Source organism: Rhinolophus ferrumequinum, chromosome 12 (genome assembly GCF_004115265.2).
Source record: "Rhinolophus ferrumequinum isolate MPI-CBG mRhiFer1 chromosome 12, mRhiFer1_v1.p, whole genome shotgun sequence".
NCBI classification, from domain to species: Eukaryota; Metazoa; Chordata; class Mammalia; order Chiroptera; family Rhinolophidae; genus Rhinolophus; species Rhinolophus ferrumequinum.
In genome coordinates, this window is record NC_046295.1 from 8334139 (window position 1) to 8349486 (window position 15348).

General features: G+C 37.6%; 1 protein-coding gene across 3 annotated transcripts in view; it reads left to right on the forward strand.

The window, feature by feature from the left end:
- Positions 1-15348, forward strand: part of ERCC6L2 (ERCC excision repair 6 like 2) — a 111325-nt gene that overhangs the window by 86822 nt on the left and 9155 nt on the right. For 2 of the 3 annotated variants that reach the window (XM_033123197.1, XM_033123198.1), the window contains one exon: positions 14768-14949. The exons of the other annotated variant lie outside the window; for it this stretch is intronic. In XM_033123197.1, coding sequence (XP_032979088.1) covers positions 14768-14949 — 182 coding nt within the window. The remainder of the gene's footprint in view (positions 1-14767; positions 14950-15348) is intronic. 3 annotated transcript variants of the gene reach the window in all.

A 15348-nucleotide genomic window follows, 5' to 3' on the forward strand; every position in this document is an offset into this window, starting at 1 on the left:
CCACCCCTCTTCCAGTCCCTTCTGCCAGTCTCCCTCTTGCCCTGCCCACCAACTCTGTGGCCATCCCTTCCACCTCAACCAATGCATCTGGAAATCAGACCGGCCGGTCTACTTCAGATTCTGATGTCACTGACATGGACACGACTCCTCCTCCCCCTTTCGAGGTGTTCGTATTCACAGCTGCCTCGTGCCCCAGAAGGAGGTCTCGCAAACCTCAAGTCTATCACAAACCTCAAGTCTATCGCAAACCTCAAGTCTATCGCAAACCTCAAGTCGATTACAAACCTCAAGTCTATTGCCGTGTGGCAAACCCTCCAAACTCAGACACCTCCCCTGGCGAATCTGTATCGAAGTACCTCCGCCTTGTCCCCAATTATGCAGGTAGCCCCCAAACCACCCCTCAGGCCACATCAGGGACCTCTGGTAATAGGAAAAGTAAAACCTCACTCGTCAGCACTGCTGTTAGCACTACAAATGCACCCCTCGTGACCTCTGCAGTCACCCAAGCTCCAGCAAACAACATCTCTGCAAACCCTATCAAGGACTCGGAACCTATGGACACCACGCCTCCTCCCTAGGCTGTCATTTTCCAATCTCCACTGGTCTCCTGGAAGAACCACGTCCCATTTTACATACCACACCCTGATTCTGAAACCACACCACCCAGTGTCAACCTTCTGTCTGCTGATGTCTCTACCCACAGAATGAGTCGGCAAAGAAACCCAAGTTTTTAACCACGAATGGTGTTTGTTTCACTGGGAAGGGGCTCAGCCCCATAAGTGACATTTGACCTGCTATTTTTCTAAAGCAAGCCAGAGGACCACACCTCAGGAGCGTGTGTGTGTTTGGTTAAGAGGCAGATGAGCCCACTTCAGAACTGCACTGGACTTTAGACATTCCACAGTGAAGATCTGCATATCAACTGCTATCCCTGGTCTGTCTCATCCCTCGACCCAAGCTCTGGACAAGTTTTTTCTCTAGTCGTGGAACTGTCAGGATAGCCACTGTTTCTAGGTGCTTCCTTTTTCCCCTACCCATTTGCCTCCATAGACCCTTATCTTTGCCACATGTTTGTATATTTATACGTATATTAAAAATCTTGTTCAAAAAATGCAATGGTAGACAAGGTAATATGATTCAAACCTCTAAAATCAGAAACCCCATGAATAAGGTGACCCAGGAGTTGCTGGAGAAATTCCAGAATTCAGTAACATTTGTATCAAATGGAGGTGAATGAAGCGAAATAATCCCAGATTAAAACTTGTCAAAGCACAGGACAAAACAGATTTAACATACACTGACCATTCTATGGGTGATATGCAAATGTGTTTTTTTGAGGTACAAAAGTTTAAAATAGGTCGTTGTTATGGTTTCTTATGAGAAATAAAGGCAGAAATGAGAACTAAATTTAGAAAACTAAAATTGGAAATTTACTAAGACTGAAAAGGGCTAGCCCCTGTTGCCACAAACTGTTGTGGGAGAAAGAAGCTGAAACCCTAAAAGTTTTCATAAACAAATTGCTTGAAAACCTATTCTGTGCCCCTGTAACAATTAAGTGACTGCAACCTGCCTACTTCACCTAATCCCGAATCATTAAATTCTGTTCCCAAATCACTCATGCTCTAAACCTAGTTCCAATCTTAGGCTGATAAAAACCCTTTTGTAAATGCTTTTTTTTGGTGGTTTTTTTTTTTTTTTAATGCAAGCAGCATTTATTAGTGATACATTCTCAGGGAAGAGAACAGGCCTAGCCAAGATGGGGGAGAGGAGGAGAGAGGGGGCAGAAGAGAGAAAGGGGGAGAGAGAAAGGGCCAAAGAGAGCCAGGGAAGTTTTAAAGCCACTAAGCCGGAGGCCCAATCCCATGCCATCGATAGTAGCAAGCCAAGAGCTGTCTGAATAAACACACTGATTTCAGTGGCTGACTTCTTTAAATCAATATTTGGTACGGTAAAATTCCAACACAAGAAGATTCAATCCCTCAGGTTTGACTTACACCATTCAATATATCAGGTAAATAATACAGATGTACTTCAACATCTTGAAAGTTGTATTACCTATATGCAAAAATTATTCAGGGACAATATTATAAACTTACTGTTAAAAAGAAAGGTCTTACTTGTTACATGAGAATTAGAATTTTCAAAATAGATAGTGATCGTATTTGTGGTGTTTTTCACCAATATCAAAAACTAAAACTATTACATATTTTTTATTATTATATTTTTGACATAAGACTATGACCCCTAAGACATACCTCATTCTTTTCTTCAGTTTAATTAGGAATAGATAATTCATATAATGAGACTCATCTTCAATTTGTTGAACTCTGTAATCTTCCAGAGGCAGAAAGAATTGTGATAGTTATAACTAGCCTATGGCATGAACTCTACTCAGAATGCCAGAGTTTGAATTCTAGCTCTAACTCACACTTCCTGTGTGACCATAAGAAAGTTACTTACCTTCTCTGTGCCTCAATGTCCTTGTGATTAAAATACAAATAACTGTACTTCTTACCTCAAAATGTTTTTATGAAAACTAAATGAAGTAATACCTATAAAATGATCTGATCAGTGTCTGACGCCAAATAGCACTAAACGAATAATAGCTATTGTTATTACTACCACTGGATATGACTGATGTCAGGTCTGAGTCCTCTGGAGTTGTTGATCCCCCTGGGGATCAATGAGGAGTAATCTTGAACAGTTGTATGCAACCATATTTAACTATAGATAAAAGAATGGGTGGTACTAGCAGATCTGGGGCTTTGGACTCCCTTAAAAAAAAAAAAAAGGATGTTTAGGGTGGAATATTTTTTAAAATTTTGTATGTGAGTATTAAGTTTTTGCTTATGAAAATAGAAAGTCACTCAGTACTTTATAATTTATTTTAATTTATTTTATGATAGTCTGTATTAGAATTGAAGTTATTAGTAATTTTTCTCTTTGAAGCTGATAGATACATTTTCTCTTTAGATTCATCAATTGAAGTGATTGCTTCTAATTTAAGATATCTTCACAACCGCTGACAGACATTCAAATGAGATATCACTCTGCCATCAAACTAGTCCTTTTGCATTATCTTTATATGTAATATTCTTGGTTCTCCTCATTATAATACTTCTGGAAACTACATACTACCTCAATAATGTCAGGGAGATAGAATGATGCCAGTGTTATTTTTCTCTTTACTAAAACTTTGTAAAGATAGTTCAATTAAGGATTTCTGAAGTGACTTTTTAAAATAATATTATTTCACATAGGTGAGATATTGATGACATTTCAAAGCCATCTCAAAGAATTTCTAAGAAAAAAATGTTCACATTCACTGATTTCATCATATCTCGTCACTATTCAACACTTTTAATGAGTAAATCATTGAAACGTTGATTAGAGATATGTATATCACTCACTGAGAGCTTTTGTAGCGTGTAGTATGGAGGTGGGTGGCAATAGTGAATTTGCAATTTTGAAAAAATTTAAAAGTAGTTATGGTAAGAAAATAGAAGAAACTAAGGTGAAGGGAAATGAAGCAAGGTACAGACAAAAGAGATTCAGCCATGGTGTTAGAAAACTCTGCAAACCTCTTGCTTTTGAAGATCTAAAAATCCCCAGACCTCCCACCGACAGGACAGTGTCTTTCATCTGGGGCTCACATCCAGAATTTTTTTGATTACTGGGAATTCTTCTGAGTGCATCTTATCTGTCAACAAAGTTTTATTAGAGACCTTTATTTGTGTTTGAAAAGATTTTGTGTGTGTGCATGAGTGCGTGTGGTCTGTGTGTGTGTGTGTGTGTGTGTGCGCGCGCACGCGCGCACGCGCCCATAGCCAGATGCAGATGTGTTGCCTCACTTCCTAAGAAAACAAATACTATTTATTTGTACGATGGCAATACATGATTGACAGTGACCACAATATGCAGGTTGAGTCTATAGTTGAGTCTAAGTTAAAGCCTTAACTAAATTGCAAAGGAGTATACTACATGGGGAACTTACAAAAGAGACGTAATGTACACCACGATTCTATTATAGGTAAAATCTTGTGGTCTTTCAGAGTTTACCTCTCAATCATTTTGGTATAATTACTGATAACTGAAATGCCAAAAGCTATGAACCTGCTTTTCAAATTCAACTATATATTAAGATAAGGCCTAATATACTATCTTTTCCATCTTTCCTTTGGTTTCTTATAGTTTATACTTTTATAAATAATTTCTGTTTATGGAACACATTTTATAGATGTCTTGAATGAAAACCTATCTTTCCTAAAATAAATTTCTAGTTATACCTTTGTTATATAGTAGTAATACAAACAATATAAAATAAGAATTCGTTTTCCCTTAAATTGTACTTGGATACTTTACAACCATTTCTGAAGACCGCTTATTTTAAGAGATATCTGATAACCAGAGGAAAAACCTGTGTGATTTACGGTTAAGCTCAGACCAAAAGAAATATTTTAAGTATGTGAAGGAACTGATAATACCTTTATTAAAGTTAATTTGTTCTTTTAATATATGGAAGTATGTCACAAAACTTAGCTATACCTGTTTGTGATGTGGTGCCTCATTTTTTCAATCAACTGCATGTTTTCAACTTAAGTTTAAAGTTTTCTGAAAAGAAATGTACAAAGACAGCATTCAATTAAGGATTAATCACTATGGCAACTGAGATGTGGCAACTGAAAGGGGGAGGATGTATTCTCCAGTCAGTTTCCTGCCAGCTGTCATAGTCAACCTCTGCTGCCTGAATCCAAGCCAAAATATAGACTGTGACCAACTCTAAGAAACTATATCTGTATTTTTATAAATTGGTACAAGTATCAGACTATAAAAGAAGACTTAATCCCCTGAATTGGATGACAGACACTTGGCACTCTCGCCAGTATTTGACAGAGAAATAACGGGTCGCTTTGTAGTAAAACCTGGATTAATAGTAAACCCTTCTTTATGTTATTGCAGTGTGGTGTAAATGAGAGAACTAAGCATGCTGTCAGCCTGGGGGCTGTGGGTGGCATGGGGGAGAGTGCCTTTTATATAACCAGTGCAGGTTTAAGCACTGTTCAGAGTACTGTAAATACAAAATGTTGTGTTAGTGAGAACTTCTCTGTCTTGTATTTGTATTAGATTGGCATTTTGTAGATGACTTAAAGAAAGGGTTTCTAGGAGCTAGGGTGGATTTGATTGCAGTATGTTTATACAGCTTTTGGAGACAGCAAGGAGGGATGGACTGTTTACAATGAGCAGACTTTGGGGAGATATAGCATTCCATTATCCTATTTTTCAGGGGAGTGAATGGCATGATGGTTTAAAGTAATTGTTCACAAATGACTGGTTTATGAAGTAGTCCAGTAAGTAACGTTTATGGTTTCAGCATGTAATGGAATTAACTCTTACTGGGTGGGATTTTTCATGGTCTTATCATTTTTCTTTCTATAGCTAGATGTTAATTTTATGGTGTTTATAACAGAAAGTTATTCTTTCAAGTAATTTTAGTAGAGATCAAGGTTTTTTAAATGGTGTGTATGAATGTATGAAATTATGTGATTAGTGTTGGCATGAGAAAAGCTTTTGTGTTTCTAGCCTTAGAACTAGGATTGATTCAGAAAGATAGTATGTCATTTGTGAAGAACACCTGTTACCTAGTCAGCAGAAGGAGAATCCGGTGTTAACTATACACATACATACCTGTTCCCCTCCTTCCTCACAATGATGTTACCAGGATTAGTGGGTAACGTGACTAATGTGTACAAAACACATTCAACTCTTTGAAAGAAAGGCATTAAATGTGTTCAGAATATAATGTAAATTTGTATTATTATAATTATGATTATTGATTATCAGTTGGGGTGTTGAGTGAAACTCCCTCTGTTATCGTCTACACTGACCTGTTATTATTTTTGTTTTTCATCGTACCAATAGTAGAATATGTTAGTATACCATTAAGGATACGTAGTCTAGTCCTGTAATTTTAGAGATGAAAGACCTGCCTTGAACTGTGGGTGGTTTGTCATGAAGAATACTAGAGAAAAAAATTTTATTTGAAAGGAATTATAAACTAATTTGGCAATGGACTAGACTGACAAAAGTAATCTTTACTTATTAGGAAATAGTTTGAAACTAACCCTTCTCCCAGCTGGTCATTGTTCCAATTGCACAGAAGATAGATACGGCTTCTTTGAACACTTCCTCTGTTTAGAATAGTTAGAAGATTCTAAATAGGTAAAAAATACTATTTCGTGAAAGAATGCCGCCTAAGTAACCGTATTAAAGCTTACAGATACAAGGTCTCATGGAACTCCGACTGACTTAGTGACTTAAATAATGTTGACACTTAGCCCTTTTCAAATTATATTGTATCCCTCTCTGAAAGCCATGGTATCAATTGGACATGGCCACTTAATGGAAACACCTATTGCCTTATCATCTGTTGGCCGTAGCGCCGTATAGGAAACCCACTCGAGATGGGAAGACATGGAGAACAGCGTCAGAAAGATAACCCTATTCGTACATGACGTTATGAGCTTTCCTTGTCTAGCACAGAAATCTGAGCAGCCACTGTGGGGCTTAATTTTCTGTGTTCCACAGTCCTGTGAAATGTCTTACTGTGTTTTTTTTCCACGACCCACAAAGCCTATTTCATTCTGGCCCTAGGCTGCTTTTCCAGTGTCACTCCAGACACTCATTCCCGAGGATTGACACTAACTGTGTGCCAGGCCCTGAGCTAGACGCCAGGGACATAAAGGCAGGCAACCTCCTCCAGTCGGCCCTCAGCTTACAAACCAGTCTCCAGGCACACTGTGGGCTCCTTTTACCCTTCCATGCCTTTGCTCCTGGGGGTTTTGTGTTTAAAATTCCATTTCACCTGTGTCTGCCTGTTGAACTCCTTGCCATTGTATCACCTGTGACAGCTTGCCCCTAAGACTTCCCCAAAGCAGTGTAAATGTCTCCTTTATTTTTACTTTGTGTGTATGTGTATCTATATAGCTCTTATCACATTGTATTATGTGATATTGTATGTATGTCTAGAGAACGCTTTTAGCTGCAAGGAATAGAATAAGCATCTAAAAGCAGCCTACACGTAGGTCATTAACTAACTAATGTATCAGCAAGTCTGAAGGGAGGTATTTCCAGGGTTGGTGCTACAGCCCAGTGACATCGTAAGGATTCAGGCTGTTTCATTTCTGCTCCCACTATCCTTAGTAAGTGAACTTGTGGTCCCTGGGCCTTTTGCCTCGTGTTGCAGGATGACTCCTGCATCTCAAGGACTCATGCAAATGTATCCAGAGGCAGGAAGGCTGGCTCTCTTCAAGTATCTCTCCTTTATCAGGGAGGAAAATCTTTCTGCAGAACACGACTTCCTTGACTACTCTCACTTTCTCCCCCAAGAACTGAGAGAGCAATCCTCCTTCCCTGAGCACATCTCTGAGAGAACCCCACTTTTGCTCAGACAACAAAGAGGGCGGCAGTGTCTGTTGACGGCCCATCAACAACGCCTGACACCATTTCCCTGGTGAGACTGTGAATCTCTTTTGCTTTAGGAACTGTATCTTAGTCTATTAGTCACATTGAGACAGGTTAGTTAGTATGACATCAGGCAGTCAGGAATTCCCTGGTGAACTGAGCGAAAACGAAACACTGACCAAAAACAAAACACTGGCTATTTTTTTTAAGTTTTCAAAATAACACACTCTTCACAAAACAGAAAAATCAATCATGCCCCAAGGCAGTAAAGACATTTCGAAGGACATTTTGAAAAGCCTCCCCCAGGCTACACAACAGAACGAATTTAATAAACCGTAAGCACCAGCACCCCAGCATGCCCCCTCCCAGGTAGAAATAAAGGTATATAAACACAAGCTTTTGCCTTAGCTAGTGGGCTTCCCAGTTTCGGGTACCCCCTCCCGCTTGGGAGCTATAACCTTTCTCCTGCTTTTAATAAACTATCTTCCTTTACAACTGTTTGCCTCTCCCTGATCCACGTGTCCATTCTTCAGCTTCACGAAACACAATCCCAGCCCACACCCAGAAATTGCCGGTAGATCCTACATCAACAGGACCTACTGATTGTAATTGAAATTCCGGTAGATGCTAAATAAAGCCTTCTCAAAAAGATTCTATAAGGGAAAATGTGAAGAATGACTCTAATTTATTGGTATAAGCATGAATTCTTGTGTGGTGGATTGGCTTAGGCAGGATGAATATGTCTGAACTGTGGTCCTTGATTTAATATGGAATTTGTGATAGTTTTGCAAATTTCCCGAGGAAGATAATAATCCTTTTAACAAAATTAGAGTCAGTTCTCACAGCTTTTATGGCAAGATTATTGGTAAATTGATGTTTTATTTTAAAGGTGTGGGTCATCTTGTAGCCAAGTTACTATCAGAATCAAAATCAGTTATATAAACAGTTTTCATGACTATTTAGCATTCACTACTTCAAAATGGAATTAGAAATCTATACCTTACTGTATCTTATTCAGTATTTAAGGCTGTTACTGCTGCCAGGTAAAAGACCGAATACCCCCTCGTCCTTTGCCCAAAGTGGCGTCTAAACCTCAACTGCCCAGCGACTCACTGGGTCTCATATCTTGTGACACTCCCAATGTACACTGTAGACATTTTCTCCTGTTAATCTGCCTCTGTTAATTTGATTATTAGCCCAGCTAGAAAAACAGAAGGTGGGGCAAAGGTTATGTTTTTGTGCCCCACCCCACAGACCAAAAAGCTTCAGAACTACTATTTAAGATCATATGAAGAGAGTCACCTGATCATTAAATTCAGTGCTAGAGGGATGTGCTTACAATTGGCCTTTCTCTGTGTGAAAGCTTTACTTCCTCCCCTACATGACGCAAGAAAGCAAATCAGAATAGGAGAGAATAAAAATGATGTAGTTACAGGGAATCTGCTCTAATTTACTAAAAAAGTGAATTATTCAGAGGTTTAAGTGTTTTATTATGTATTATGAATTATTTATTTATTAATTAATAATAATCTGCATCGCACATCACAACGAGTCGCAGTGTCTCTGTGTCATCTGTGGCATGGTGCTTCACATATTCTCCCTTAGATGCTGAAGAGCCATTGGTGGCCTTGTAACCAAATCAGCCTGTACTTACTCTAGCTGGAGGCCGTGGAAGAGGGAAGTGAGGTGGCTAATCTCATGGGAAGTGCCAGCCAGCGGAAAGGCAGGCAGCGGGGAGTGCTTGCCAAGCAAGGCTTTTTAATTTTTTTTTTCCCATCAACACCACCCTTCTGTGATCGTTTCATATAACAGGTACTATGTAACATAGAACTTTCAAGTAGTCTTTAGAGAAAATTTTACAGAAATATAAATAAAACATACATAGAAAGATTTGAAGCTGAGATCAGGGCTACAAGATGCTAAGGACCTATTTATTCATTACTACTTTCTGGAATGTCTATAAAGACTGGAAGAATTATGAATTTTAAATATGGAAGAGACAGATGGGAGCCCCAGATCCAAATTCCCCATCCCCAGATCCTGATCCCCAAATCCCTCATTATCCCCCAGGATAATGAGCCTCAAAAAGATAGAAAACCTCCCCAAGTTTATACAGCACGTGGCTGGGTAAGGCCTGGGCCCCGGGGCCTGTGGTGCTGAGTCCAGTGCTCAGACATCTCCCCCAAAAGCCCCGATCCTGCCCTAGCCTTTGTAGGAGGTATTAGAGGGACTTTACGCCCTGGCCACCTGCCTGTGGAGGACTGAGGGTATGAGTGAGCACTCCTCATTGCTCATCTGCAGGCTTTGGTAAAGGTAACGGCCACCATCTCACCTGGCCCTTTCCCACAGGTCGGCTGCTGTGGTCATGAATCTAGTGCCTTCCCATTAACAGATCCCAGGAAGATGGGGCTTTCATGTTTCTATTTGTAGTGTGTGCTCTCCCGAGGCTGTCAGAACCATAGTTACAAACTTGAATCTCTCTCTCACCCCCCAAAAAGTTTTAGATTTGCATCAAGTGGTTATTTTTTTTTCAGATTTGAATGTCATTTTTAAACACATACAGAAAATTTGACTTCAGTATATATTCGTGGTGGGTCCTCTAACCAGCTGGCTTTTCTCTAGAGAGTGAGTGAAGGGGGTAGCATGGTTGCCTTAGGTGTTTGTTGAGTATTGGAAAACTGCATTTACAGTAACATTTCCTACCTCCAGCCAGATATCTTGAATGATTACTTTGAGGAAAGGGCTTTTTCACACTTGTACAAAGATCCTTAAAACTTATTGTCATTTTAGACTCTCAGATGCTGTTGGAATGAATTTATTTACATGTGCTATATGTTTTCATAGTACCCCTGATTCCCCTCTTTGCAAAGACAAGCAAGTTTATGACTTTTTATGTGTTTACAGGGTTGGCCCTTACCCAAAGAGAGGTTTTTAATCTTTTGTTTGAACAGATGTGTAAACAAAAGCATTGCTGCCTCTCAGACTTCACTATTTAAGGTTTAATGAGGAAAAAAACGAAAGAGCACTCGATATTTTTAAGCTTTATGGCAAAGTTGGTGTGATCAGGTCAGTGTGGCCTGTGGCAACACATAGGCCCACCGGCAGCAGTGACTACAGTGTGACATTCTGTGCTACTCTCAGGAACAAGGTGTAGACCAAAGAGCTCTCTCCTGTGGCGGGCACATCCTCTGGTGATCTTAGAATCCAAACTTTAATTCTTCCACTCAGGCTACTCAATGGGTCAGAACCATCAGGACCTTCCAGCCGTTGAATATATCCTTCCTGCTTCCAGTTTTCTCCATAACTAATCCAGCCTAATAACCATCTAGTTATGGGAAAAACAGTACGTCACTGTTAAAAACACATTGCTCTTTGTTCTGGCATATGCTCTCTGTAAGGTGTCTTCTGGAGAAACCAGCTCCACAGACAGATTCATTCCAAAATTGCTTCACAAAACACTTCAGTAATTTCTGGTAGCCAACTGTGGACAGCCTGCACACCCTATCAGGTCGTTCTGCTTCATTGAGCACTGTTCCCTCCAATTCCCCTGCTCCATGGGGGTATAGATGAGCAGAGAAGAAGGAATCAGCATTATCTGTGCCAGCTATTGATGTGTCTCCAGGAATTAGGTCATGGATTTGACATAATGATAATGAATGAGTTTGAGTCCAGTTCACATAATCTGGCCATAGTCCCTGTACTTTGCTTTATAATAAATTATAACTGTCACTACAACTGCAACTGCAACTATGGCACTATTTTCCTTGTATCAGTTGTAAAGGATACTATTGTAAAGAAATTAATCTGTATTGGATTGGATGCAATCATAAAGGATTTTACTGTAAAGTAGTGAAACTAGATTTTATAAGAAGAGTACCAAATGTTTATTAATTAACAAAATTTTGTTTCACAGCCTTCTTTCGAAAATGGAAATCTGAACCTAGATTTTTTAAAAATAAAAGATGGGATATTGAGCCCATGTGGGAGACAAATGCTTTCCCCTTTTTACTGTTGTATAAAATAATCAGGTTTTAAAATGTAGAATATGTGGCAAAAACTAAAGATCCACATTTCTGATAGCTATGGTTAGAAAAGCTGAATCTTCCTGAAGAATTCATAAAACTGATTTATGAAAACTGTATCTGTACAAAATGTGAGCTTTGTAATGCTGCCAGGGTCAGAAAGGCCCAGAGCAATCATGTAAATTGCAGTATATGGCAGGGTGTGTTCTTGGTTGGCCCAGTTCCTTCTCTTTCTGTTTACTCCCTTTACCCTCATGTAAACATTCTCATCTCTCCAAGAAAGAATGGGTAATTCTTTCTTGGGGATCATCTAAGATAATGAGCCTTTTTATTAGGAACTTTTAACATTCATCTTACTTGCTTGTAATGTAAAATAAATGCATCAAATCTCTTTCAAATTTATCTTTAAAGATCAGCATTTTCCTCTCTTTCTTCATGTTTTAAGATTTAAAAAATTATGTCTTCAAGGAAAGTACTTTGAACATTTTGTGTTTGTTTGAGTCACAGTAGACTTTGAAAGAAGTCGATTTATTTTCATTAGAAATGGTTTGCCAATGAGCATGTAGTCATGTCTTATGTTTTGTCTTATGTTAGTTTATTTCAGTAAAATGAACTTGGAATATAAGTTGATATAAATGATTTATTTTAAAAATGAAAAACTCTAAATGTACCATTTTTTTAAAGAAATGAGATTGTCAATTTTAAGTCCCTTAAGGGTATTTTGTATACATATATGTAAGGGTATTTTGTATCTTTGTATTTGTAAATATCTTTGTTCTCAACTGCAGAGCATGGTAGCAGGAACATAATAAGTGCTTAGTAAATGTTTGTAAAATGAAAAGCTATTCTCTACCCATGTTCATCGATATGTGCCACTTCGATCCCACTGAACTCCTATAAAAGAAAAATGTCATCAGCAAGAATCTTTGTCTAGTAAACTCTTGCAGTCTCTGTATGTCTGAAAAATTTCTCAAATGATAGTTTAACTGGGTGTAGAATTCTAGGTTGACAGTTTTTTCTCTCTCTGCACATTGAAGACATTATCTCATTATCTTCTCATAGTCGTGGTAATGTTAATCAGAAGTCTGCCTTTAGTTTGATTGTCATTTCTTTGTGGGATAGCCTGTCTTCTCTGGTATTTTTAAAAGATATTCCCTTTCTCTGTGATATAACAAAGTATAAATTTATTTTCATTTTTTCCACTAGAAATTCTCCGTTTTTTAGTTTGAGTATTCATGCCTTCTTCAATTCTCTGCCATTATCTCTTTGGCATTATTTCTTCCATTTTATTTGTTCTCTCCTCCTGGTATTTTAGAAATTTTGGTATGTCTTCTCTCTCTTAATTTTTTTCTTTTCTTCCTTTATGTCTTCCTTCCTTTCTTTCTTTTCCTCCCTCCTGCCCTCCTTTCTCTCTTTCTTCTTTCTTTCTCTTTTTCCCCTCTCTCTCTCTCTCTCTCTCTCTCTCTCTCTCTCTCTCTCTCTCTCTCTCTCTCTCTCTCTCTCCCGCCCTCTCTCTCTCTCTTTTTCTTTCTTTCTTGTTTAATCTCTGTACTGCTTTATGCTACCAGTTTATCATCTATCTTTGTAGGGCTGTTTAGTATGCTGTTTAACTTCATATTTTGAGTTTGTTTCTATCTCTATTTTTCATTTCAAAACTGTATTTCTGTTTTAGATTTTGTATTTGTTTTTTTCTCAGATCTGCCTATGTAATAACCAGTTCTTTCTAATGGATTCTATCCCCTCCTTTGTCTTTCTGGACATGTTCATTATTTAAAGTCTCTTTCAGATTGCTTTATTATCTATAATTCCTCAGGTATTGATTCTTACATTTGTTGCATCTGCCCACTTTCATGGTGGTGGGTTTTATATGTTCTTTATAATTTTTGCCTAAATTCCCCCCACCCCACCTCCATTGGTATAACAAGCAATCCCCAGATTATGGAAGTCTTCCTATGGTATATTTTTGTATTCATCCCTCATTGAGCTATGGTTTTCACTAGTTCTAGGCCAGTTTTTTATGATAATTCTTAGCTTAGATTTTTCCATACCTCCCAAGTGCTACAAATTAAGGTGCCACAAATAGCACAGGCTGGGCATTCCTTTTGTTTATTTCATTTCATTTATTTATTTATTTATTTATTTATTTATTTATTTATTTATTTATTTTTGCCAGTGATTCTTTCTATCTAGAGTAAGAAGGTAGCCTGCTTCTATCCTGTGTCTTTATCAGGTTTCCCTAGCTTTAATTTGCAAATTGGACATCCTTTTAATTCCTGCTGTGTTGTTGGTTGGTTGGTTGGTTGGTTGGTTGGTTTTTTAATTCAGAGAGTTAAATCATTTTCATCTCCCCTCTACACATGGGGCCCTGCAGACAATAACTTAAGACCCTGTCCTTGGAGGGGTACTGAGCTTCAGCTCCCACTCACCACTATGTTACTTCTTTTTGGCACCTAAAGATTTTCCCTTCTTACTTTTAGCTCAGATATAATTTTGTTGTTGTTGTCAAATTGTATCCAGTATTTCTTTTTGGGGAATGAGATGGCAACTTTCCACATATTCACTGTACCATCTTGTCAGGGAAATTGGAACCATATAGTTTAAAATTATTTTTTCTTGACCTACTGTTTTAAACAATTTATGTTAAGCAAGCAACCCATAGTCTGTAAAATAAATAAAATTCTATCCATAATTTCAATCAACTTATATTAGCATCTTCAAAATCACTAAATACTCTTGAAATCCAGTAGACAGGAACAGTAGGATTTGTGAAAATAGTTTCTTATTTAATGATCACATAAAGATTGTTGTTTTTTAAATTTGACTACTTATGTAAAATTAAATAACTGAAAGTCTGGTTAATAATTTTGAGAGAAATTACTGAATTAAAAAATTTAAAAATTCCCATTTTCATGCCATTATTTATATAATCATCAAGTTTTATCCTTATTTAGAATAGTGGATATTAGCCTGTGTCAGTAGGCCCACAGTCTTGACAATAGAAATATCACATTGTTGTCATTACTTTAAGAAAGATATATCTTTAACATATATCTTAAACCATAGATATAATGGAAACATCATAATATTGCCATTACTTTTGTATCTTTAAGAAAGATCTAACACATATTCTTTTTAAATATCTAGGTTAACATCTTCTAACAAGGATGTCAGTTGGAGAATATGATATGCTTGATTATAAAGAGTATTGGGGAAAAGTAACACAGCCTCATTTAACCAAAAATGACTATTTTTTGAGACAGGTTTTACTTCCTTCCTTTTTTTAGACATATAAAGAAAAAATGAAGGCAGATACATTGACACATACAAAGAAAGAACAACAAGCAAGTAAAGGAGGCATTTCATCTCCCCTTTACATTTCACATCCCGTGAGCCAGAAGAAGAAAAAAGTCTATCGTACAGACCAGACCACATTTATACTTGGAGAAACACCAAAAGGGATCCGCAGGTATGTCGTCTGTAACAACATTGGACTTCAAGAATAATTCTCAAAAGAAATATAGCTCCTTAGTAAAATACATAAATTATTTGAATTTTAACCATACCTGGTATCTTAAAATATCAAATTCAGAAAAATCTAAATTTGTACAGTTTAAAAAATAAAATTCCCAATATTTTAGATGGTTTTAGAAAGCTAATCCCTGAATTGATAAATCGCTTGATACAGATAAATGATATGCTTAAGTGCATTGTATTCACATATTCATTGGATATTTATTGAACACTTAATATGCACCCAGCATTGTGCTGCGTGCTGAGTATACATTGAAAAAAAAAAAAAAAAGACATATTGCTAACAGTGCAGTGGGATGGAGGCTGGCATTGAACCACTAAGTTTTCAAAAGTA